Source organism: Pleurodeles waltl, chromosome 5, assembly GCF_031143425.1.
Source record: "Pleurodeles waltl isolate 20211129_DDA chromosome 5, aPleWal1.hap1.20221129, whole genome shotgun sequence".
NCBI lineage: Eukaryota > Metazoa > Chordata > Amphibia > Caudata > Salamandridae > Pleurodeles > Pleurodeles waltl.
This window is the reverse complement of record NC_090444.1, coordinates 571,704,223-571,731,273: the sequence shown is the minus strand read 5'-3', so window position 1 is coordinate 571,731,273 and position 27,051 is coordinate 571,704,223. Positions and strand designations below refer to the sequence as shown.

General features: G+C 45.4%; 1 protein-coding gene across 1 annotated transcript in view; it reads right to left on the bottom strand.

Annotated features, from left to right (window-relative positions):
• Positions 1 to 9,861: 9,861 nt before the first annotated feature.
• PEX13 (peroxisomal biogenesis factor 13) overlaps positions 9,862 to 27,051 on the bottom strand; it is a 108,435-nt gene continuing 91,245 nt past the window's right edge. Inside the window, exon 4 of the mRNA XM_069234386.1 lies at positions 9,862 to 15,112. Coding sequence (XP_069090487.1) covers positions 14,814 to 15,112 — 299 coding nt within the window. The 3' untranslated portion in view covers positions 9,862 to 14,813. The remainder of the gene's footprint in view (positions 15,113 to 27,051) is intronic.

Sequence of the window (27,051 nt, the reverse complement as noted above, 5' to 3'; positions counted from 1 at the left end):
CATTTATTGTCTATGTGTATGTACAACAAATGCTTAACACTACTCCTTGGATAAGCCTACTGCTCGACCACACTACCACAAAATAGAGCATTAGTATTATCTATTTTTACCACTATTTTACCTCTAAGGGGAACCCTTGGACTCTGTGCATGCTATTCCTTACTTTGAAATAGCACATACAGAGCCAACTTCCTACATTGGTGGATCAGCGGTGGGGTACAAGACTTTGCATTTGCTGGACTACTCAGCCAATACCTGATCACACGACAAATTCCAAAATTGTCATTAGAAATTGATTTTTGCAATTTGAAAAGTTTTCTAAATTCTTAAAAGACCTGCTAGGGCCTTGTGTTAGATCCTGTTTAGCATTTCTTTTAGAGTTTAAAAGTTTGTAAAAGTTTGAATTAGATTCTAGAACCAGTTGTAGATTCTTAAAAAGTATTCCAACTTTTAGAAGCAAAATGTCTAGCACAGATGTGACTGTGGTGGAACTCGACACCACACCTTACCTCCATCTTAAGATGAGGGAGCTAAGGTCACTCTGTAAAATAAAGAAAATAACAATGGGCCCCAAACCTACCAAAATACAGCTCCAGGAGCTTTTGGCAGAGTTTGAAAAGGCCAACCCCTCTGAGGGTGGCAACTCAGAGGAAGAGGATAGTGACCAGGAGGAAAATTCCCCCCTACCAGTCCTATCTAGGGAGAACAGGGTCCCTCAAACCCTGACTCCAAAAATAATAGTCAGAGATGCTGGTTCCCTCACAGGAGAGACCAACACCTCTGAAATCACTGAGGATAACTCCAGTGAAGATGACCCCCTGTTAGCCAGGATGGTCAAAAGATTGGCTTTGGAAAAGCAGCTCCTAGCCATAGAAAGGGAAAGAAAAGAGATGGGCCTAGGTCCCATCGATGGTGGCAGCAACTTAAATAGGGTCAGAGATTCTCCTGACATCCTAAAAATCCCCAAAGGGATTGTAACAAAATATGAAGATGGTGATGACATCACCAAATGGTTCACAGCTTTTGAGAGGGCTTGTGTAACCAGAAAAGTAAACAGATCTCACTGGGGTGCTCTCCTTTGGGAAATGTTCACTGGAAAGTGTAGGGATAGACTCCTCACACTCTCTGGAAAAGATGCAGAATCTTATGACCTCATGAAGGGTACCCTGATTGAGGGCTTTGGATTCTCCACTGAGGAGTATAGAATTAGATTCAGGGGGGCTCAAAAATCCTCGAGCCAGACCTGGGTTGATTTTGTAGACTACTCAGTAAAAACACTAGATGGTTGGTTAACTGGAAATGAAGTGTGTGACTATGTTGGGCTTTATAATTTGTTTATGAAAGAGCACATTTTAAGTAACTGCTTCAATGAAAAGTTGCATCAGTATCTGGTAGATCTAGGTCCAATTTCTCCCCAAGAATTGGGAAAGAAGGCAGACCACTGGGTCAAGACTAGGGTAACCAAAACTTCCACTGGGGGTGACCAAAAGAAAGGGGTTACAAAAACTCCCCAGGAGAAAGTGGGTGACCCTAGAAACAAAGAAAAAGAGTCCTCTGTAGGCCCCCAAAAACCAGAACAGGTGGGTGGGCCCCAAGACACAACCCAAAACAAAGGTGGGTACCAGGGTAAGAACTGGGATGCCACTAAGGCATGGTGCCACAACTGTAAACAGTCTGGGCACCACACCAAGGACACTTCTTGTCCCAAAAACAAACCCCAGAACAAAAATCCAGGGGTAACCAGTGTAGCCATGGGAGATGACTCCTCAGATGAGGAGGTCTTCATAGCCTTCAACTGGAAACAGGGCCCAACAGGTGAGTTGGAGATTCCAGAGGGAAGTAGACACTTCCACCACCTACTGGTGAATGGAATCCCAACCACTGCCCTGAGAGACACTTGTGCCAGTCACACTATTGTGCATGACAGGCTGGTACTCTCAAACCAGTACATCCCAGGTGAGATGGCCAGAGTAAGAGTTAGCCCAGACAGGGTCACTAATAGGCCTGTGGCTCTTGTGCCCATAGAAGTGGGTGGAACTTTTAGCTGGAGAAGGGTGGTAGTCAGTACAGACCTCCCCCTTGATTGTCTCCTTGGAAATGACTACCCAGAGGTTAGTCAGAGCCTAAGAGAAGAACTGGTCCAGGGCCAGTCCTCTCCCAAGGATTCTGGAGTGCCTGCCTCTGCAGTAAATGCAAGTAGGCCCCAGAAGAAAAAGAAAAGGAAACAGAGTAGGAAAGGTGGACAACCTTTAGCCAAGGTTCCAGCAAGCCAAGGAGATTCTGCTCCAGTAGGGGAGAACTCCAAAAATGGCTCTGATAAAGTCCAACCTGACCCACAAGAAGTCCTGGCTAGTCAGGCAACTGTTAAGCCTGAGTGGGTGGCTCCTCAGCTAACAGAAGAAAGAGTGGAAGAAGGGTGTTTACTACAAGATGTGGTAACCCCCCACTCTAATACAGCAGACAGGCACCCTGAACCCAAAGAAGCCTGTAACTTAGCCCCTTCCCTTGTAGGTGAAGAGCTAAAGGTGTGGTTCTGGGCACTGACAGCTGTCAGTGGCCTCTGCTGGGTGTTAGCCTTTATGGCTGCACTATCCTTGGCATGGTGGTCTGACCCCATGCCAAATAACAAGTTAGGCCCCCTGACCCTGTTGGTCATGGTGGGGGTACTCCAGCTCTGGGTAACCTCTTTGGGTAAGCTAGGGGTGACCCTGGCTAAAATAAGATTAGCAGAGGTGGATACCTCTGACCTCAAAATAGAGAGAATGGGTAAAGACATAAAAAGCACAGACAAGAGGCAGTTCAGACTAGGTCCTATCACTGTGGAAGTGGGTCAGTTCCCCAGAGGGAATGACCTGAACAGGAGGATGTAAGGCAGAGTAGGCCCTGCAACAAACCAGCCATTTCCTCTACTCTTCCTCGCCTGACAGACTAGGAAGACTCTTCCAGCGTTGGCTGAGTCTCCTGGCCTGTGGGCTGGGGGGGGCTTGTGTAAAGAAATGGCTCCCTGTTGCAGTTACCCCCCACTTTTTGCCTGATACTGATGCTGACTTGACTGAGAAGTGTGCTGGGACCCTGCTAACCAGGCCCCAGCACCAGTGTTCCTTCACCTAAAATGTACCATTGTATCCACAATTGGCACACCCTGGCATTCAGATAAGTCCCTTGTAACTGGTACTTCTAGTACCAAGGGCCCTGATGCCAAGAAAGGTCTCTAAGGGCTGCAGCATGTCTTATGCCACCCTAGAGACCCCTCACTCAGCACAGACACACGGCTTACAAGCCTGTGTGTGCTAGTGAGAACAAAATGAGTAAGTCGACATGGCACTCCCCTCAGGGTGCCATGCCAGCCTCTCACTGCCTATGCAGTATAGGTAAGACACCCCTCTAGCAGGCCTTACAGCCCTAAGGCAGGGTGCACTATACCATAGGTGAGGGTACCAGTGCATGAGCATGGTACCCCTACAGTGTCTAAACAAAACCTTAGACATTGTAAGTGCAGGGTAGCCATAAGAGTATATGGTCTGGGAGTCTGTCAAACACGAACTCCACAGCACCATAATGGCTACACTGAAAACTGGGAAGTTTGGTATCAAACTTCTCAGCACAATAAATGCACACTGATGCCAGTGTACATTTTATTGTAAAATACACCACAGAGGGCACCTTAGAGGTGCCCCCTGAAACTTAACCAACTATCTGTGTAGGCTGACTGGTTCCAGCAGCCTGCCACACTAGAGACATGTTGCTGGCCCCATGGGGAGAGTGCCTTTGTCACTCTGAGGCCAGTAACAAAGCCTGCACTGGGTGGAGATGCTAACACCTCCCCCAGGCAGGAGCTGTAACACCTGGCGGTGAGCCTCAAAGGCTCACCCCTTTGTCACAGCCCAGCAGGGCACTCCAGCTTAGTGGAGTTGCCCGCCCCCTCCGGCCACGGCCCCCACTTTTGGCGGCAAGGCTGGAGGGAACAAAGAAAGCAACAAGGAGGAGTCACTGGCCAGTCAGGACAGCCCCTAAGGTGTCCTGAGCTGAAGTGACTCTAACTTTTAGAAATCCTCCATCTTGCAGATGGAGGATTCCCCCAATAGGGTTAGGATTGTGACCCCCTCCCCTTGGGAGGAGGCACAAAGAGGGTGTACCCACCCTCAGGGCTAGTAGCCATTGGCTACTAACCCCCCAGACCTAAACACGCCCTTAAATTTAGTATTTAAGGGCTACCCTGAACCCTAGAAAATTAGATTCCTGCAACTACAAGAAGAAGGACTGCCTAGCTGAAAAACCCCTGCAGAGGAAGACCAGAAGACGACAACTGCCTTGGCTCCAGAAACTCACCGGCCTGTCTCCTGCCTTCCAAAGATCCTGCTCCAGCGACGCCTTCCAAAGGGACCAGCGACCTCGACATCCTCTGAGGACTGCCCCTGCTTCGAAAAGACAAGAAACTCCCGAGGACAGCGGACCTGCTCCAAAGAAAAGCTGCAACTTTGTTTCCAGCAGCTTTAAAGAACCCTGCAAGCTCCCCGCAAAAGGCGTGAGACTTGCAACACTGCACCCGGCGACCCCGACTCGGTTGGTGGCGATCCAACACCTCAGGAGGGACCCCAGGACTACTCTAAGACTGTGAGTACAAAAACCTGTCCCCCCTGAGCCCCCACAGCGCCGCCTGCAGAGGGAATCCCGAGGCTTCCCCTGACCGCGACTCTTTGAAACCAAAGTCCCGACACCTGGGAGAGACCCTGCACCCGCAGCCCCCAGGACCTGAAGGACCGGACTTTCACTGGAGGAGTGACCCCCAGGAGTCCCTCTCCCTTGCCCAAGTGGAGGTTTCCCCGAGGAACCCCCCCCTTGCCTGCCTGCAGCGCTGAAGAGATCCCTAGATCTCCCATTGACTTCCATTACAAACCCGACGCTTGTTTCTACACTGCACCCGGCCGCCCCCGCGCTGCTGAGGGTGAAATTTCTGTGTGGACTTGTGTCCCCCCCGGTGCCCTACAAAACCCCCCTGGTCTGCCCTCCGAAGACGCGGGTACTCACCTGCAAGCAGACCGGAACCGGGGCACCCCCTTCTCTCCATTCTAGCCTATGTGTTTTGGGCACCACTTTGAACTCTGCACCTGACCGGCCCTGAGCTGCTGGTGTGGTGACTTTGGGGTTGCTCTGAACCCCCAACGGTGGGCTACCTTGGACCAAGAACTAAGCCCTGTAAGTGCCTTACTTACCTGGTAAAACTAACAAATACTTACCTCCCCTAGGAACTGTGAAAATTGCACTAAGTGTCCACTTTTAAAACAGCTATTTGTGAATAACTTGAAAAGTATACATGCAATTTTGATGATTTGAAGTTCCTAAAGTACTTACCTGCAATACCTTTCGAATGAGATATTACATGTAGAATTTGAACCTGTGGTTCTTAAAATAAACTAAGAAAATATATTTTTCTATATAAAAACCTATTGGCTGGATTTGTCTCTGAGTGTGTGTACCTCATTTATTGTCTATGTGTATGTACAACAAATGCTTAACACTACTCCTTGGATAAGCCTACTGCTCGACCACACTACCACAAAATAGAGCATTAGTATTATCTATTTTTACCACTATTTTACCTCTAAGGGGAACCCTTGGACTCTGTGCATGCTATTCCTTACTTTGAAATAGCACATACAGAGCCAACTTCCTACACCAAGGCTCTCCCCACTGCTGAAAGAGTCCTTGCGCCACCTCTGGATGGAGATACCCCTCGTGACCTGCTAAGCATTGCCAGCTGAGTTAGTCTGCCCTGGCATTCAGAGAACCTGCCGGGTGTTGAACCACCAGGGTTATGCCCTGCTGTTCCAGTTATGTCCAGAGACGCAGAGCCTCTTGACAAAGGGTCCATGACCCCACACCGCCCTGCTTGTTGCAGTACCACATCGCTGTAGTGTTGTCCATGAACACCTGCACTACCTTCCCTTTCACAACAGGAAGAAATGCTTTTAATGCTAGTCGGATCGCCTGCAATTCCAACAAGTTGATATGGAGCCCGGATTCCGCCGGAGACCAGCGACCCCTGATCGCCACCTCTCCCAGATGGCTGCCCCATTCCAGAAGTGATGCATCCATCCGTCACTACTGTGAGATCTGGTTGGGGATGGGAGAGGAGTCTGCCTTTGACCCAATCGCAGTTCACTAACCACCAATGCAGATCCTTTGCAGTTCCCTCCGAGATCTGAATTACATCAGTAAGATTTCCCTGATGCTATGCCCATTGAAACTTCAGGTCCCACTGCAGAACCCTCATTTGCCATCTGGAATGCTTGACCAATAGGATGCAGGAAGCCATGAATCCCAACAGCCTCAGAGTCTGTCTCACCGAAATACAGGATAGAGGATAGAGGCCAAAACATCGGTATCATAACCTGAATATCCTGGACTTGTTTCTCGGGAGGATAGGCACGATACTGCACTGTGTCCCGAACCGCTTCGATGAAAGTGAGCTTCTGAAATGAAGTCAGGTGTGACTTCAGCACATTTATAGTGAACCCCAGTGAATGCAGAAGGTTCGCCGTCGTCTGGAGATGGGTGACGAGAGCCTGGGGCGTCAGAGCCTTCAACAGCCAATCGTTTAGGTAGGGGAAGCCTGAAATCCCTAACCTGCGCAGATGAGCTGCCACCACCGCCATCACTTTGGTGAACACCTAAGGGCACTGGTGAGGCCAAAGGGGAGCAGGGTAAACTGAAGTGCTCGTGGCCTACCTTGAACCGCAAGTAACGACTGTGGGCGGGCAGGATGGGGATGTGAAAATACACATCCTGCAAGTCCAACGCTACCATCCAGTCTCCTTGATCTAGGGCAGACAGGACCTGAGCAAGAGTGAGCATCTTGAATTTCTCCTTTTTGAGGAAGAGATTGACGTCCCTTAAATCCAGGCTAGGACGAAGGCCCTTGTTCTTTTTGGCAAATATAAAGTAGCGGGAATAACAACCACTGCCTACTTCTGACATAGGGACCCTTTCTATAGCTCTCTTGGCCAAGAGAGCCATAACTTCCTTGCGGAGCAAAAACTAATGGTTCTCCATCAGCCGTTCTTTTATTGGAGGGAAAGACTGGAAGAAAAGGGAATAGCACTTCCGTATGATCCACAAGACCCATTTGTCCATTGTGATGAATGCCAGTGAGGGAGATGAAATTGAATCCTCCCTCCAACTGGACGGACATGGCCTTGCAGAACCACACTAGGAGGGCTTGGGCGTTGTGGAGGGGGCTGTGTGGTGGCCGACCTCGGCCAGACCCTCTGGGTCTGACGGTACCATGACCACGTCATCTCCCGGGATGCTGTGAAGCTAGAGGACGGTGGCTAAGTTGTGGCTGGTGTGGCCTCGAAAGGGACAGAAGACAGAATGCTGTCAAGCTGGCGCTGAGACGAACAAGGATCTGACCGTAGCTCGAGAATCCTTGAACCTCTCAATCGCGGAGTCTGCCTTCTAACCAAAAAGGTGAGAGCCAAAGGGCATGTCCATCAAACTTGACTAGACAGCCCCTGAAAAGCCAGTAGAACGAAGTCAGACATGGCGACGTAGGGCAACTGTCGAAGCAACTGCTCTACCCAGTGAGTCGGTTGTGTCCAATCCACACCTGACTGTAAACTTGGCTGCATCCCTCCCATCCTTGACAGCCTGGGTGAGAGTGTCACATATGCCCTCCGGGACCTAGGGCAGCACCTGTGCCACTGTATCCTATATATTATGGGAAAAACGGCCCAATAGGCAAGAGGTGTTTACTGACCTCAATGCCAGGCTGGAGGAAGAAAACAACTTCTTTCCAAGTTGGTCGAGCCTCTTGGATTCCCCATCCGGAGGGGCGGAAAGGAAGGCACAACGGGAAGTGAAAGCTTGGACCATCAAGCTCTCCGGGGTGGGGTGTTGGGTAAGGAAGCTAGGGTCATTTGGAGGAGGTCTATGGCGGAGGCCGACTGTCCTAGTCACAGGAGCCCCTGTGCTGGGTTTGGACCATGTTCCCAGCAGGACGTCCGTTAGGGCCTCATTGAAGGGCAACATCGGCTCTGATGTAGTCACCCCCGGTTGAAGCACCTCTGTCTGGAGATTCGTCCTGACTGGCACCGTGGGCAAGTCTAGGTCCAAGACCTCAGCTGCCCTAAGCACCACCATAGCATAAGAAGCCTCCTCCACCGTAGCCACGTCGGGAGAAGAAAGCAGGCCAGTATCTGGAGAAGTGTCCAGTCCACTGGATTTCCCCTAGATCCTCATACCAGTCCTGCTCTTGCTCCAATTCACACTCTAAAGGGTCCTCAGACCCCTCCCACTCCTCTCCTGTGCCTGGCTGTTCACAATAAGGCTCAGGCAATAATCTGGGCCTAATTGGCACCGTCGGAATCGGCGTTGTACGACATCGTTACGGCTCCAGATCATCCAGGATGAGGATGGGGCTACCACCAGTGTGCGCCTGTGGTGGAGGAAGTGTCGACATCTGATCCGGCGCCGGAGGAGGTTGACTGTGAGAGACCGGCGCCAGTCCGGATCTGCTATCCGATCCTAGGGTCCCCAACGGTGCCGAGGACGAAGCTGCCGTCGTCGAATCCGGTGGGGCCGCGGCTGAACACCCCCCTCCACCCCAGGGCCCGAAGACCCACCCGAGGGTGCAGCCCTCTCAAAAACAAGGCGCATAGCCTCATAAAACTCGACACGCCTCATCGGCCGACGGGTGTGGGAAAGTCGAAGTCCGCAAGGATGTCTTCTTGTGCCTCTTACCTGAATTGTCGGATGACCTCGAATGCGAGGAAGGGGACTTGGGGCTTCGGGAGCGGTGCCACAACCTACTCTTACTGCAGGACGTGACCTCCCCGGAGTCGCGCCGACCGAAGACGGCTTTCGGGCCGACAGAAGTTTGAGGGATCTCTCCCTCAAGGCCTTCGGAGCCATGGCCCGAAAGTCGGAACACGATGTCGAATCGTGGTCCTTTTCAAGACACCAAAGACACACACTGTGTGGATCCGTAACAGAGATGGTGCGATGACATGCACCACACGGCTTGAATCCTGTCTTTCTGGAAGACATATTCAAACAATCAAGCGAAAAACGTGGACAATCGTTGAAGAAAAAAGGGTAGCTCTTTCCGGATCTGCACTTAACCGGGGTGGTGCTTATATGGAAGACTGTGATGTCACAGACGGCTCCAATGACGCTGACGACGCCATGCAGAGCCGGACGATGCACGTGGATCCGAACGACGCCACATGAGGGCGCACACAGGGTACTGCTCAGCAGAACAATTCCGGATTCGAAGCTGACACCAGGGAATTCTAAGGGAAGGAATCTGCAGCTAGAAGTCTCTATCAGATAATAAAACTTTGCAATTTTGTTTGTCCTGCTGGGCACAATTTTGCCCATCACATTCTTCTTTTTGCAGGGCACTAGAAGTTAAAAAGAACAAAATAGTACTTCAATCATGTCGAGAGCAGCAGACAGGCACTGATTAAGTTGAATCAATCAGTGCTTGGTCCCATGTGCCACAGAGAGGAATGGAAATGATGCCAGGCCTGAAGTGACCAATTACGAGGTTGTAAAAAAGAGTGTCAGTCATGCAAGCTAACAAATGGTGTGCGAAAGGTGGGCTCCATGCCGTTTACTGTACATAACAGAGTCTCACAAGCGAGACACATGAGGTAGCGCAAGTTTGACCCTAAAAAGAGGGAAAAGAATGAAAATTAAGTATATGTTGCAGGGGCATCAAATTGTTTAGTCAGGAGAATCAAAATACAAATAACGCATCTTTATGCAAAGAATGCTATAACACCTGTGTTTCTTGTATTTAATAGGCCACTACTGCAAACAAAGGGGCAGATCAACAAAATGCAACAGACTCGTGCAGAATATTATAATACATTTATTTTTACAGTATTACAAATGGTATTTTCAGTAAAATACTAGTATCGTCTCACTTTCATCATATTCATTCAATATAAGCAGGCATGGATAGTATTACAGCGTCATTAATGTTGTCACAATCATATGCTAAATTGCGTGAAGAAGGATTGACTCAACTGACAAATTTCCAAACAATAAGACAACATTGGTCGTTCCCAGTATGTTTTGCCAAACAGATTAGTGCCGTAAGTAATATGATCAGGTCGGCAGACATGCTAATTAAAGAATCTTTCTTATCGGGAGGGGAGAGAGTTGCATACAGTATTTTGACATAGTCCAAAAAGAGATCATGAGCGATGTGCAACTTTTGTTGCCCATTTAACTCTCTTCCATTACAGTTAACGAAGGCATGAATTTTCCTGGGGGTGAAATAATAATAGGCATAGTATCTACATATTCACACGCAGTATTGTTTATCTTGTTTTTGCTTTGCATATAAGGACGACTGGCGTGAAAAAAAAAGAAATGGGACAAGTTATAGGTATCAGCAAATAATTGCAACAGTCTACCATAGTGCTCCCATGGACAGTTTTGAACATGCATTGGGCAGTTAATCTACTCGATAATGACCACGGTTAACACTCTACATAACATCTATAATGCAATCTTAAGGGCCCTTTGCAATGAAATGTACTGTGTTTATGAGCAGAAAGGGTTGCCAGATGCTTCATATATAATCCACAGAAGTCAAGAAAATGCTGAACTGCAATCCCAAGCTTCTGTCCATGCACTTTTATAGAACAGTATAGCTCAAAAGTAGGTTTTGAATACAAAGCAGTACGTTTTTTCTCAAAAAGCGAAAAAGACTGAGCAAAGCCATCCTTAAGCCAATTTTCTCCCTTGCTTGAATGGGCTGAGCAACTTAATTTAAATTTAACAGCTTTCTCGAAAGCAAAGAGCAAGTGATCTGTTTGCTGCATTTTTAAGTCTCAAACTCAGTGGTGCTCATGTGACTTCAAATCCTTTACTTATGGTAATGCACAAATTATCCTTTATGGCACAAAGCGGCAGGAACAGCACAAAAAAACAGCTATAAAAGGCATGACCTACTGTTTTGTTGAAAGGTCCTAAACATTTGATACATTTATCGGACATAAAACAGAAAGAATGTAATACTTATCTGTAATGCGGTCTCTCCAACATGGGTATCTTTTACCTGGGTGTATTTTTAGTACTATAACTGCTTAACCTGAAGAACAAGGGATATCCAGACATGCTTAATTCAGTTTTCATTTGGTAGCATTTAAGAGGAAAGCACAACATCTGTGTCTAAGAGAAAGAACCTGGACAGTCACACAGGATGCACTATCACTGTTGAACCACTTGTATGAAAACGTTGACGTCAATTGCCGATGCTTCCTGGAGTAGACTGTAACACAGGCATCTCTGGTGTGTGCAAACAACTTACAGGATAATGGTCTATCACTGCTGTCACTGTGTGATCTGGCTCCAAGAAAAGAGCCCATTAAGGATGACTGTTCTAGGTGCACAACTTGAACAAGAAGCTATCTGACAAGATCAGATTCTCCGAAGTGTTTATATTTCATTGCAGGGACGAGCACTGGGAAACTGTACTTGGAAGTGCCCTATTTTGAGGAAGATCGTAAAGGGCGATATTCCAAGAATTCAACACTCTAAGTTGGAAATTCTTTTTTTATATGAACTGACAATAAAAACCCAAGAACAAAGGGTAGAGAAAGCAAGTTTGCTTTAGCTGGGATCTACATAAGGATAAGCTCAATAAAGGAGGTGGTAGGAGAGGAGGATAGGCTTGTGTTTTTGAGAAAATGTTGAATTCCTCTAGTGATCTCAGAAGAAAAGAAATTGAAAAGATGTTTTATAACAGGGTAGCTGTAGTCGGATACCGAGTAGAATTAGCTGACAAATATTTTCGGTATAGGAGTTTATTTTAATTGCTACACTAGCGCACAATATTTGTACACACAGTTTGTAAATTGTTTTGTGTGAGTCATGACTAAGGAGATGCGGTCACAGAAATCAGATACACTTTCGGACCCATGTCTAGAGTGTATCTCATCTCTGGCAAACCCTCAAGTTCTTCATGATATTTAGGTGTAAGTTTTGAGAGGTTGCCAAGATAAGGCATCAAGTCATGGCAATAAAAATTTGACGAGTGGGTTTAACAGATCACCAAAGATCAGGTTTCATCTCCAAAGCCCTGCACGGAGTCCAACTCTAAATTGGAGGAGGTGAGGAAAGATTCAAAGTCGAATGTTTCCAGCTCAAATGCAGTGACAAGCATTCCTTCTTCAAAGGCCTCTATAGTTCAGCAATGCACACACCCATTTTTCATGATCTGGTTGTAAAGGGTAGCATTGTACATTTCTCCAAAAAACACTAAACATGTTTATAGGCACATACAAAGAGATTACTGTAGAAGAAAAAGAGTCCACTGTAAAAAGGAAATTCTAGTTAGATAAAAGAAAATTACTGTGGGGGATGAATAAAAAAAAAAAAGTCGGCCTTGAGCAACATAAAAATAAGGAAGGTTTTAAAACATACAATCTTCTGAAAACCGATGCCTTAAAACACTTTGCATGCTTTAAACTACAGCAGGTGTTTTCAGAGTCAAAAATATAAGGGAAGTCAAATTGCACCAATGAGCCTGGAGTTGCAGCAACTGCTATGCAGCACACTCAATGTTTGTTCCTTCAGGTCTGTAAACTATGATATAACTACTCTTCCTATAGGATAGGAGATTCAACTATACAGATAAGCTTGTGGTTGCAAGCACATAGCTGTTGAAATATTGATCTAATTTTGCTTAACTAGCATGATTAAATTCGACCCTCATCGACTAATACAACTGTAGCTGATATACTAGTGCTCCTGAAAGTATTACTTTTCGTTGAAATAGGCACATGATAAGTTATGCATGGTAACATTTCTTGCTGATCCACTGGAGTACTCACTACGTATACCTGCAAGATTCCTTCTCGTTTTAAAAAAAACATTTTATAAACATTTGCAAAGAAGTAACATACAATCAGTGGTACTAATCTAGCATTATCTAACATGGCATATTCGTGAAGTCCACTAAGATATAAACAAGTTCCATGGACAGCAAACATCGATCTTCTTGCCGATCCCAATGAATAATTTAGGAATAATTCAGGAAACCATGACCCCAGACAGACCTACGTGAGACATCGCTCTTGGAGAACATAGAGTCCACTTGACCTGGTGAAGACTATTCATAATCTGGGACCACTTAAAACATAGTGCACACTAAATCACCTTTGATAGAAACTGAATCGTACTGTTACACAAACAGTACTGCAATCAAAAATTCTGAAGTACTGCCAAAAATAATCCTTCAAGTACATGTGTGGATGACAAACAGCTCTTTTAAGAAGAAAGCAAGATGTGCACTAAAATATAAAGGATACCTCTCAGGAACTTGCTAGCACATCAATGTGTCAGAATAACGACCACAAAACATCGGTATGGAGTATATATTTAGAAATATGTGGAGAACAATAAGTGACAAATAAATAAACAATAGAAAACGTTTCTGGGGAAAATTACTGGCAGAGGTCTATACACAGGTCCTTGACCAACACCAAGGGCTGTGGCAGTAACAGAAAAAAAAAACAATAGTGGGTCCCTCCTTGTACAACATGGAGTACAAATGAATCAGACATGGGGCTTGAAGTTGTAATGTTGTGAAATCCAAAATTGTTAGGATATTATGATATATAAAAACACCTTACTTTTAAAGTTGGAGGAAATTGTCACAGGGGACGCCTTTATTCAGTGCCAAGTATCTAAATGTAAAATAGGATTCGAAATAAAACAGGGCTTCCGGGAGAATGTGAATCATGCCTTAGGAAAGAAAATATAGAAAAGCATCCAATCAACCTAATCCTGAGCTAGACCTGGAATTAAAATGTCCAACTTGTAAAACTGCGGAATGCAACCATGCAACTAATCATTTCATAGGAAAACAAATGGGCATTTTGAAACAACCAAGCGGCAGACGAAGTGTTTTATGAAGGGCAAAAAAAAAAACCCACTTTGAACATACACCTCTGTGGAAGCACTCAAAATAAAACATTAGTTAGACTGTTGCAAGCTTTGACTGCTATACTGAAATGAAAGAGTCAAAGATCTGCTGAAAGATGGTAATGAAAAAGCTGAAAACGCAGAGTCCACATATGATTATCACTTGCAGACAAAAAACAAACGTCGCCACGAATCTATTAGTACCAAGGAGAAAGCTCGTGCAAAAGACAATTTTAAATAGACCTGTGAATAATCAGGTTTTTCCATGATGAGAAAACACAGGAAAATCATCAAGAGTGCACACAATTCGATTAACGATTCTTTTTAGATACGTGTTAGATATGGGTCTCAGTACAATGGTTAGGTGTTCTAGGTTGCCATATGCTTAAAAGAAAGAGGCAATGTCCGTGGGAGCAAGAGCACACAAATCAATAAAAATGCAAACCTATGTGTACAGAAATAAATGAAGCTAATCCTACTACTTGCAATAGATACTACCTTCACGTTTAATTTAAATGTCAGGCTGTTCTAAATCAGCAAATACTGATGTTTGCTTACTTCCATGTGCTTGCAAAATCATGTTGACATCAACAAAGTAATTTCAAACAAAAAATACATCGAATATACTGGGAAATTATGCAAATCTGCCCCAGCTGACACCACAGAAGCTTTATAGTGTTGCTCTGCTCAGAAGAATTCAGATCTGTGATAGCCTTACCGTAGCACTCTCCCTAATATGGCGGCAGTTTCGTCATTATTTTCAGGGTGAGCTACCATGTTGTGAAATAAAACCAAACTGGTCTGACAAAAAAGTGCCTACACCCCTGACAACGCGAATCTATTAATGTTTTACAGTCTGCTAGTGCTGCTCAAAGGTCAATTCTGTCTCCTCTTGTGGCAGGGGAGTCCCGGGTGGATGGCATCTTGTCAGTCTCCACAAATACCGATTCGAAGGCAGCTTCTTGCTCTTCGGGACTCACGGGTGCAGCAGCTCCCAAGGCTGGCGTCCTGTTGGTGAATGTTGGCTGCTGCTCTCCAGTGCTTGTCTGCGCTGTCAGTTTCGTTCCCCTTCGTTTTCCCAAGATTTTAATATAATTTGCTGGCACTAGTCCTGTTGATTGACCATCTCGACTTGCTAGCAACCAGCCACGTATCTTTGGTTGTTGCTCTGATAATAAACAAACAGCTTGTTATTAGGCAACACAAACAATGCGCACAATGATAAGCACCCCGTCCCAACCATTTTCACAGTGCTATTGTGCCATCTAGACAGACTATCTACTGAAATGTATAAAGCCAAGGAAAACATGAGTTTATGATGGCCGAACACGCTTAGGCACATATATAAAGTACAAACACGGGACATGCCATTTCTTCCATCTGTCACTATGTACTAAGCTTAATTAGCAGCATGTGCAGAATAAACAAGGCAATGCAGAATGCTCGATGGTGCTAAACTTTACAAAGTGTTTGGGCTAGGCGGCCCAAAGTGAATTATAGCTTGCAAACAACTCAGAAAAGTATTGCACAATAAGACTTATTATTTTGCAATTTAACTCTGTTCATTACATTACCCTGACCCAAACACTGTACATAAGATTGACATTATGATGTTGGTGAAATGTTATGGACGGCTTTGCTTTATGGCCACATTCTTTCATCTGTGATGTGTGAAGAATGTGTGAATCTCTGATGTAGGAAGCTGGCCTGGTGTGTGTGGTGAGCACCTATGGTATAATCACCCAACACCAGGTCCAGGTATCCCCGATTAGTGAGTTGCAGTCAGTGTCTAGGTAGCCAGGCTCTCTAGAGGTAGCTGTGGATGAGCAGCCAAGGCTTATCTAGGACACATGCAAAGCTCATGCAATACCATTTATAGTCACACAGCACTTACACACATGGAAGCACCACAGTGTTACAAAAATATAGGTACTTTATTATAGTGACAGTTACCAAAATACTTTATAGGCAATACTCTTACTAGCAGGTGAGTAAAAACACTATTATATACACCTTAGTTGTCACTAATGAGCATAGAAAGCAATAGAAAACAGTGCAACAGCAATAGACAATAGTGACCTTAGAGGGAGCCCAAACCATATACAAAAAAAAATGCAATGTGAATGATGGACCCCCAACCAGGTAAATAGCATCTGTAGTGGGGAGCTGGAGGAACTAGGAACCCCACAAAGTAAGTAGCAGAGTGCCCCCAGCGACCAGGAGAGAAGAGGCAAGTACCTGTTTTTATCCCACAGACAAACTTTGTGTACGGACTGTGCAATACCCAAGCGAGAATGCACGAAACAGAAGATGGATCCAGACAGAAGAGAACCTGCAAATGATGGGGAACAAGTCCAGTTTCAGTTGGGGTTAGGGCGGGAACCACTACCCATCCTTCTGGAGGTGCAGGACCAGGTCGACTGTGGAGACCAGGAGTAGACTATGCAGCACAGGAGCAGAGGAAGATTTCCAGAAGTGAAGCAGCTGATGTCCCACGTTGGAAGAAGAGTTGCAGTCTGTTAGTGGCGTGGAAAAACCACCAAGCGTTGGCAAAGGCAAGAGTTGCAGAAGAGGATTTGCAGAGCTGCCAGGGACCGGGAAACGTCAGAGGGGACTCAAGCCAAGGAGGGAAGCCCCAGGCGTTCCCCAGCAGTCAGGAGAGCAAGAAGTCATGGATGCAATACCCACAGGCAACTCACAGGCACCAGGCACAGGAGTCAGAGTGAGGCCCACTTAGCACACCTGGAAAGGAGTCCTGCGTCGCTGGAGCAGGAGACAGGAGACCACGCACTGCAGGGAAGAGTGCTGGAGGCCGAGGCTACATGGAACCTGAAGATCCCTTGGAAGAAGAGCCAACAAGCCTTGGTAGCTGCAAGAGATGTGGTGCACAAGGGTACTGTCCTGCAAGGAAAGGCAAAGACTCACCACCTCCAAAGTTAGACAGCTGGTAGAGGGGACCAAGGGGACCACTCAGGACCACCACCTGTCTTGCAGGATCCACAAAGAACGCAGGAGAGAGAACCCACGTGGCCAGCTGTTGTTGCAGCCAGTGCCTGCAGATGCAAGTGAGTGACTCCTTCACTCCAAGGGAGAGTCCTTCTTGCTTCTTGGTGCAGACTGAAGACTTGCTGCCCTCAGAGGATGCACAGCCGGGGAAATGCTGCAGTTGCTGGAAGGAGCCAGAGAAACAATGTTGTAGAGCAAAGTTGTTGCAGGAGCTGCAGATTGTAGGTTCCTGTGAAGTCCAGTTGCGGTTCCTGTGGCCAGAAGTCGAAGTAAACACTGCAGAGGAGTCCTGCTGGAATCTTGCACGTCGAATCAGAGGACTCCACCCAAGAGGGAGATCCTAAATAGCCCTGGAAGGCTCCAATGCCCTGGGTAGCTAGGTGCCATACACCAGGGACACAAGTATGCCAATTGTGGGGTGTAATAAATTCGGGACAACCAATTCCAGAGGGAGAGAGAACAGTTACTTTGGTCCTGGTTAGCAGGAGCCCAGGAAACACAGTCAAAACACACTGACATCAGACAAAAAGTGGGGGTAACCATGCCAAAAAGAGGGCACTTTACTACACCTGATACAAGCTTTTACGCTAACTGTTGGAGTGTCCAGATGGAACAACTTTGGTAAGACTGATTCAGACAGGCAAGGGTATGGATATAATCAGTAAGACAACTTTGAGGGCGTTCGTATCTAGGGCCAGGAGGCAGTTCTTCAAATTTTGACCTCTCCAAACTCAGTCAATTATTGTTCCTCCACCTCTACAAGACACAAATGAGCAGAGTGGAAATAAATCAAAGCCTTCATTGGTTAGGAAAGAGCTGGAAGTCGACCTCGAAATAATGAAAGCCAACAATGAGTGAAGTACAAGATTGTAGAAAGAGTTAAATGTAAGGTCGAAGGACAAGAGTGCTGACCCTACAGAAACCCTGCAAGGTAGCAGTGAATGTGATATAGGCGATTCAGCTGACAAAGCAAGCCTAAAAGTACAGGAAGGCAGACCAGCAGATAACTGGAGTCAAGCAAAACAACCTACAGGGCTCTATGGGTCTTATTTGATCAGGTCGAGCTATTTTTAGGACTGACTAGCCCCTTCTGGCAACTTCACAAAGAACAGGGGTGACTAGACAAAGAACAAGTGTTCTGTTCAGTTAAGGGGCAATAAAAGATGCCTTTAAATCTTGTTCTTATGTCACATTTCTCTATGTTCACAGACAGAGGTCAAAAGTCAGTTTGTCTTAGAATTAATTTTCCTTCTGACTGCAGAGTTCCAGGATTTTGCAAGGTGAACTTTGTGACCTGTTGTAAAAAGGAAATAAGGTGTCAGGTTTTTCCTAACACACAACATTTAATGGACTAAGTCAACTGTGCAAACATTTCAAAATATATTTCAGTAGTGGTGAAAGCCCATTTTTATATTTCTTTGTGATGAAACAAATATGTTAATAGGATGAAAACAAATCAGAATACTTTATGCCTAGATGTGAAAAGGATATGTTTTTGGAAATCCAATTTTCACAGATTGTTAATACACTATATAGTTTTATCAATAAAGTTGCAAGTTAGTGGAAAGGTTTTTTGGAAATTTCTTGGAAATCTACTGTGTGTACATGTCAATATGCTACCACATCATAGTTTAGTAATATAGTTCTTAAAAGTGAGTGTTTAAACAAACTGAGAAACACTCCTGCCCTGATGGCAATGCTGTTAGTAAACTAAAAGTAGTCATGGGTCATGTGTTCACTACATATGGGCTAGGTTCTTGTGATACATGCAGCAACCTTTAGCATATTTAATCAAACAAGAGGTTTTTTTTGTACTGCAAACTGTAAACTATTTGTCTAGGATCATACACTTTGAGACCCATTTACGGGTCAAGAACATTACAGTTTGGCAGCGTCTTGAGTGCTATCAGGGAGGGGCCATGGAAAGTGAGACTCAAGATGCAATGCAAGGTTAAGCAAGTTTTGCATCATTGCTTCTAGGTTTAGCTAAATTCTGCCAGAAAGGGCATATTCTGGCTTTGATGAGCAGTGAGCTAAATGAGCAGGTGTTTCTTTTGTAAAAGAAGCTTATTTTAGGAGCCAGAGGTAAAACGAAGACAGCACTGGAATAAAGTCAAAACAAATGTCACAGACATGGGAGGAGGTGGGAGGAATGGAATGCTGCAATAAAGCACAGGCAGCTATCAGCCTAAAACACCAACAGTGAAAGTGGAGCACCAAAGAAATATCAAAAATAGTCCATCACAGCAACAGATAAAGAAACCAAAGTGGAATATTACAGTAGTTGGTCACTGCTCTGAAACAGAAAAAGGAGGGAGAAAAAGCCAGAACTGACAGTAAGCAAGCAAGAATTTTTAAAAGACACTGCAACCAACAAATGAAAATCGCTTTAAGCCATGAGAAGTACAAAGTATATGTGAGGTTGAATGCTTATGCTTGACCTAAAAATGTCAAATAACATGTCGAAACCCTTAGAAAGCACTGTCTGGACAAAGAAAAAAAATTAGCAATATAAAAGAAACTTGGTAAAACAGTCATGAGCGAAGCATGAGCAGGCGCACCTTCAGAATTTTTTGCCGCTAAATGACAGAGGTCCCTAAAAACACCTTTCATCGAAACAATGAACTCAGAAACAGTGATTGTGCTTTATCACTCATCCAAGGGAATCTATGAAAACTGAGAGACACGCTACAACACAACCACCACCCCCAAGACATATATGGGTTGCACAGTACTGCCACGGTAGTCACACCCAGGACTACAACTGACCAACACACTTGAAAGACTGTAGCACCCCAGAGAACGAAATAATGCAAGTTTGTAAGTGTGAAGAGAAGTGTGGGATGAAAGCCCCCTCAGAACTCAACTCACCCACTTAACACATCAGAGAAGCCTCAGGTAAAAACTCAATTGGCCCAACTAAATTCATGTAGAAAGAGACCTTCCTTTGAATCCAAGTTGCTATTAGTCGTTGAGAAGACTGAGCTTCCCTGAAACAGTCACTCTGAGAAACAATTGATGACATAACATATCTAAGATGGAAATGCCAAGCTAAAAATGGGAGCAGGCTGCGAACCTGAGACGAAACTAAGGCAGGGTCCAGAGATAAGGTTGCAGGCTGGTAGGCCAGGAAAAACGCACCTTCCTGGGAAATACAGAATATTGACAAACACAAGGGGAAACAAGTTCTAAGTGGCACAAAAGACTGACAGCCCACAAGCGCTCTGAGCAAATGAGACCAGAGGACACACAAGAAGTTTTTGTGAACTACAGCATTCAAAAATAACTGTAGACTATCCTTAGCTAAGATAGATGTAATAGTTTTCTTTCAGCCTGAAGTAGAAAGAGAAAGGAGGGAAAGAGAACAAAGCCACACTGGCACATTTGTGGCAGTAGTTCAAGGGAAAGAAAGAAAAGATAAAAAAACAGGCGACCCAAAGGTGAGCCAACAAGGCGAGATGATGACTTGAGAAAAAGAGACAACAATGCTTTAATCAAAAGGTTACCTCAAGCCATGGCTCCATTCCAGTAAAATGAAACTATGAAAAACTATATGTCAAACGATAACAGGGCTACAGATAAACAAACACTGGCTAGGCAGCAGTTTTTGAGAACAAAGAATACCTAATTTGGAAGTCGCTACCAGAGAATAAGGGGAGCTTGCCACCTTGCCAGCGAAACATTCTTAAGAAAAATCATCACTTACATCATAAAACTATGCTTCAATGAAATGGGAAAAAGAAGTGTACTAATAGCTAGCAGGGAGTCTATCAACGTATTGCAAAGTTAATAGGCAAGAAGGCAAGCCAATGAATAAAAAGCATTAGAAGGTAGACACACAGACCTGCATCAGTAGCTTAAAGGGTCTAAAAGTTTAAAGAACAACAACGTACATGAGAACGGAATTGTTCTACTGATAATTTCAGAAGAGCCACATGAGTGGCTTGATAGGGGTATTGGCAAGAAGAAATTAGAGAAAGCAATAAAATAAGAGGCATGATGGTTCACATTAATTTATAAGACCTTTGCCGATGCACTGATTGTCCCACTTACCAACAATTTGAACTCACGTAGGAAACTAAGGGGTAATACCTAACATGACTTGAGCATGTGTAGTGTTCGTACCCAAACTAGCTAAAGATAATTATGTGCCTCATAGGCATAAACATAGCACCACTAAAGGTCAATGACAAATAGCACAAGGTATTAGCGGAATAATAAGAAACCACTCTTTCTTAGTTTATTCACAGGGATCAGCCTGGATTTCTATGAGGGCACAAATTATTTGACATAAGAAGGTTGTAGAAAAGTGCCTATTCTGACACGGTCATTCCTCCACCCTCTTTTTGCATGGTTTCTGGTGCAATTTCGACTGAAAGTGCACTGGGTCCCTGCTAAATATGTCCTAAGTGCCAGATCCCTTTCCCCGAAAAATGCACAGTTGTTTTTACCAACTGGCTAACCATTAGCTACCACTGTAAGTCCCTAAACTGGTAATTAGGGCATGGGGTACTAAAGAAAGGCCCCTAAGGACTGCTGCACGAAATTGTGCCATCCTCAGGGACCCTCTCACTAAGTGCACACAGTGCTGCTTTTGCAGGCTGCATGTCTTGGTGCAGAACTACAATGAAAACACAACATGGCGTATAGCCTGTGTGCCATGTCACCTTTACACTGCTTGCAATATATGTAAGTCACCCCTCTAGAGGCCTTCCAGCCCTAAAGGCAGGGTGCATTACATTACATGTGAGGGCACGTGAGGGCATACCTAAATGAGCAGTTATCCCTTGCTATGTCTGTCGATTCTCAGACACAGTAAGTGAACAGGGAAGCCATTTTAAGTACATGTGCTGGACTATGGTAATTACGGGTTCCCCAGCTACATGATGGCTTCACCGAAGATAGGAATGTTTGGTATCAAACATCTTGTATTAATAAACCCTCGTTGAATCCAGTGATGGATTTAAGCAATGCGAAAAAAGGGTACTACAAGTTTACAGTCACATTAAATGGGATCATAAAAATAGCATAACCCTTATTCTTCCGAGCATATCTTGAGGCTCCAGCAATTGCTCTTTGGACACGCACAAAGACCTTAGCAGAACACACAGGCACTTTTTAGTCTTAAATTAAAGACTGCTAAAGCATGAGATGTTCAACTTTACATGTCAGGTTAAGTTAATTCAAGCATACTAGCTTGATCTTATATTCTGAATATTTAGAAGATTTAATAGGCTCTGGGGGTATGAACCAAATTCTTGGTAGTTATTGAATGATTTATTTTAACAATGCACTTTCGGATTTTCGTGAACAGGAGGCCGGTCTTGTAAGGAATTTTAAAATGTGAGTGTAAGGTTTTCTTTTATTATGTAAACTGTATACTTGTTATGGTTTTAGCTAACTGAAACAATAAAATTACAATACAAGAATACAGTGATTGATTTAATAATACATGCACTCAGAGGACACCTTGGGTGCCCCCTGAAAACCTACCAAATCCTAGCATGAACACTGACTGGTCAAAACCAGTGCATGCAACTTAGACAGAGTTCTGGACCCCTGAGGTGAGAGCCAATGCTCTTGTGGCCTCATAATAAAGGCCTGATCTGGGCAGAGGTGTGACCTCCAATCCCAGACAGGATGGACATTCCAGGGCAGGGAGCTTCAAGGGCCTTGCTGCCTTTGTAATGCGACCCTGGTCCCTCTAGATGGTGGAGATGATCAACGCCCCTTTCCAGACCCCACTTTTGGCACCAGCACTGGTTGGAAAATTAAATTAGGAAGAATGCCCACTTCATGCCAGACCCACCCCTTAGGTGGACACTACTTTTTAAATTCCTCCATCTTGTTTGGTAGGAATAAGGCCACTGGGGTAAGGGATATGCCCACTCCCCAACTGTAGTGGTCATAAAAATGGTGCAGTCACCGTAAAGGTGAGTAGCCCATTGGCTACCACCTGGCACTCCCTGTAACACCCCCAAATTCAGTATTTAGGTGGCATCCCTGAACTCTAGAACTCAGATTCCTGACGACTTTAGAAGAGCCAGACACTCCGGAGTCGCACCAGCAGAGAAGACGACAGGCACCAACTGACTTGGCCCCAGCCTTACCAACCTGCCTGCAGCCCTCAACAATCCCATGCCAAAAAAACGGCCTGTCCAATAGCCCTGCGACCTCCAAAGTTTTGGGAGGACTGCCTGTCTTTGACAAAGATCAAGACCTCTCAAGAACAGCAAACATATTCAAGATGAAGCGAACTTAAAAAACAAAACAAACAAAAAAACGAACCTGGACATTCCTGGTAAGATGTTTCCAATGCAAAAACACACTCCTGCGCCCAGAGCCTTTGAGCCTTGGGGAGCTGGACCATCAGTATCCCTACGTACCCTAGCATCAGAACTTACCTGGGCAACTGTGGGTTTTCTTCCTTCAGCCTCCTGGCCCGAGCCTGCAACCTTTTTCCAAAAGTGATCTCCCCCATTAGTTAACATTGGGCGCCCGACCCTGTGTTGGCACTCCGCATCCACCCGCCCCTGTGTTGCTGAGGGTGTAAGTTTGGTGGTGCCTTGAGGCACCCCCTTATACTTACCTCAACCCCAGGAGATTGACCTCTGATGCTGCTTTATTCACCCCTGTGCAGCTGTGGTGCACTCTTGGCACTGATTTGACCCTTACCTGGTGTTAACCTAAAACCCCAAAGATTTAATTTGTAAGTCGTGTTCTTACCTGCAAAACTGCATTCTTGTTTTCTTCCCATAGGTTATCATTGCTGAACTGAAAAATTGAACTGTGTTGATTTTTGAAACTGCAAAGTATTTATGCTTGAAAATCTACTTGCCTGATTACGGGGTTCTTGGGTTTGAAACATATCTAAAAATATATATATTTTTTTAAATTGGTCTTGGATTTATTCTTTGAGAGCGTGTCTCATTTATTGCCTCTGTGAGTACAACAAATGCTTAGCCCTTCCCTCTAATAAGCCTAACTGCTCACCCACCACTACCACAAAATAGAGCATTAGTTTTATCTACTATTGCCGCTGCAATACCAATTGGGGATCCACTGGACTCTCTGCACAGTGTACTTCATTTTAGTGCACTATATAGAGATCCAACTTCCTACACACCTTAATACAAATTGCTGTAAAAGTCAACAAAAAGAAGAAGATGAGGGTGGCATGGCTGTCCATACATTTGAAAGGATGAGCTTCTACTTGCTGCAGAAAGTAATGCAAAATTTCAGAGTTGAAGTCAGTTAAAATAACAAGGAAATATTATGTAAAACTCCAAAGGAAAAAATCTCGGCTGTGTATATTTCTTGACAGAGGTGCATCCACAGAGAATTGTCCTCTCTTCAATTTTTAAAGGCCATAGAAATAAAAGTGATGAAAATTAAGAAATAACATGGATATTAAAGACATAACATTTGTAGTAAACCATCAATATTACTGAACAAAATACTTGTTTCCTTATCAGAAGCGATTTCCTTCTTGCTTGCAGTGGTACGAGAGGCAGAAGATTTTGGCAAGGATGTCAGCTTTAAAGGTGACTGGGTACAAATGACGAGCATTACCATCCACGGACAGTCCCAGAGGATTGAAGAGGGTTTACCTCCGAGAAAGCAGAAACAAAGTGAAATACTCTGTCATCCAGATAACTGACTTAGTGAGCCACCCCTTACTAAGTAAATGTCTCAAGACCTATCCCGCAAGTGCTGGGAGATCTTTGTAGATGGCGCAACCTGTACATCTGCGGATAGCAGCTGACAAACTGAATATTACCCCTCAACTACATATTGTAGCCTCCACGACTTGATTAACCACATCAACGCTGAGGATTGCAATTTGTAGGCCACATTCATCCAAAGAGTCGGAAAAAGCAAGGCATTCACCCAACTTGGAGAAAGCAACGATAAGTTAAGGGGACTATGGTCCAAGACGTAGTGGAATACCATAGTGCCATTCAGCTACCAATTCTAGGGGAATGGCTTTATAGAGACTTTATAAAACATTCGGTCTATGTGGACTAAGCGTTGGTGCGAACTGCATTCTTGGATGTTTTACGAGTGCTTTAGGAAGACAGGCCAAAGAACCTAAAGCGCTACACTATCCTCATGGAGGAGTTTGAGCTATATAAACAAATATTATAGCAACATCAGGAGCACCTTGCTTGACACGAGTGACAGTATTGAAATTAAAAGGTCTTTCTTGCCTGCCCTACAAACACCCATCCACAGTAACCCTGCATTTTGACAAACTGCAAAGGACTCAAACAAAGTGTTGAGGAAAGGTTACTGCAGGATAATAGCGAACTTATCTAAATGGGGTAGGTGAAATAAGTCAGACTCTGTAAAAACAGCTTTCACATAGGGGAAAGTGAAAAAGACACACACTTTTATTCATCAGTAGGCGATGCACCCTACTATCAAAGTCTTCTCCCCAGATGTTTCTGTCACCTTTCTTAGATCGCGGTCGTTAAAACATCCTGCACCAGTATTTAGGGGGCTGATCACAGAATATTGTACTATAGAAGCATTCCACAAATCAAACGTGGGCTATGGAAAGAAGATGAAAAAATGCGTGGCCATGATAGGCTTGAACAATGGGCAGATTTATACATTAAAGGCACCGATCAGAGCACAAGGAGAAATTGATCATAAAATAATGACGACCTGGCGCATAGCACCAAAGTGTCACATATAATTTATATGAATGTACTGGAGGCGTTAGAGAATCGTGTGGCAGTGTCAACAGCACTCCACACATGGATGACCTGTATGAACATTCACAATAGACTGAAGCACTAAAAACTATAAAAATATAATAGGCTAGCCCATACTAAATTTAAACCTGGGACTCAAGTCAGTTAATATTAAGTCCGTAGGACGGAGCTACTGAAATTTGATAACGAAGCTAATCCAAACATCTAAAGTGGAGACAGCCCTACATCAGAAATGCATCAAGTCTCAGAGATGGAGGTGTGGTTTTTAATAACTAAGGCTAAATTGCATTAGCTACGGAAAGAAATGTCCAAGATGGTGGTCGTGTAACGGTAAAGCTCTCAGCCCAGGCCCCAGTAATCCTTCCTCATCCCCCTTACAACAGAGGTCACTAAACCTTAAAATTAGGCAGGGCCCCTCCTTTAATACGCAGGGCCCCGTGGGGGGATTACAGCGGAGGTGCTGCAGGGAGGAGTGAGCATCCGTGGGCCCACCGAGGCCGCGTGGTGGAGCGACTGCGGCCCTTGACGGAAAGCGGTGGCTGCGGCAGCTAACTGCAAGAGAGGCGTTTAAGGCTGATCCCCTTTACCCCCCCGATATACTGAGCGACAGAACCAGACATCACCCACTGGAGTGCGCACACAGACTTGGGGTTTGGACCTGGGATGTACCGGGAATGGCCTGTGGCGCTGGAAATGGGGGTGATTGGGAGCAGGTAGTCCCCTGTGGGAACACAGGGTGAGAGGCCTGCTCCTCACCTCACCGAGACCTACTGAGCCCTGCTGTGGGGGAGTGCTGGGACTCACCTTATCTACTGCTGCTTAGGCTCCAACGGCTGGGAGAGAGAGAGGCAGCCCGCTGACGATAGAGCTGGTCTGGCACCTGTCAGACATACCAGACTGCTGTGGTGGGAGGCGAGTGGGAGCGAGCGGCCATGAGATGGAGTGGGTGAGCGGCAGCCGTCTCCTCACCTCCCTGTTCCTGTGGAGGAGGCAACCTGCCTGCGGTTCCCGTGGCCTGGTCCCGCCAGCGGAAGAGTGGGCTTCACCCCTCGCAGGGGTGCCTGGGGCCCAGTGGCAGAGCGGGGCCATGCTGTGCCGGTCGACCACCTCCACCTAATCATTACACAAGTGGGAGTGGGCAGCTCCCTTGGTGAGGTGTGTACGCGGAGGCCCACTCCTCGCTAATGGCCTACTGTTCCTGGGTACGGCCCCTGGGGGCGAGTGGGAGCGGGCAGCCCCCTTGGGAATACATGAGGCTTAAGACCCATTCCTCACCTTCCTGAACCGTGGGGATTGCTTACCTCCCCATGCAGGCTGTAAGAGAAAAGGGGCAATTCTGTGCCACCCAACTCCCTTGCTATTGTGAGCAGTGGTCCTAACA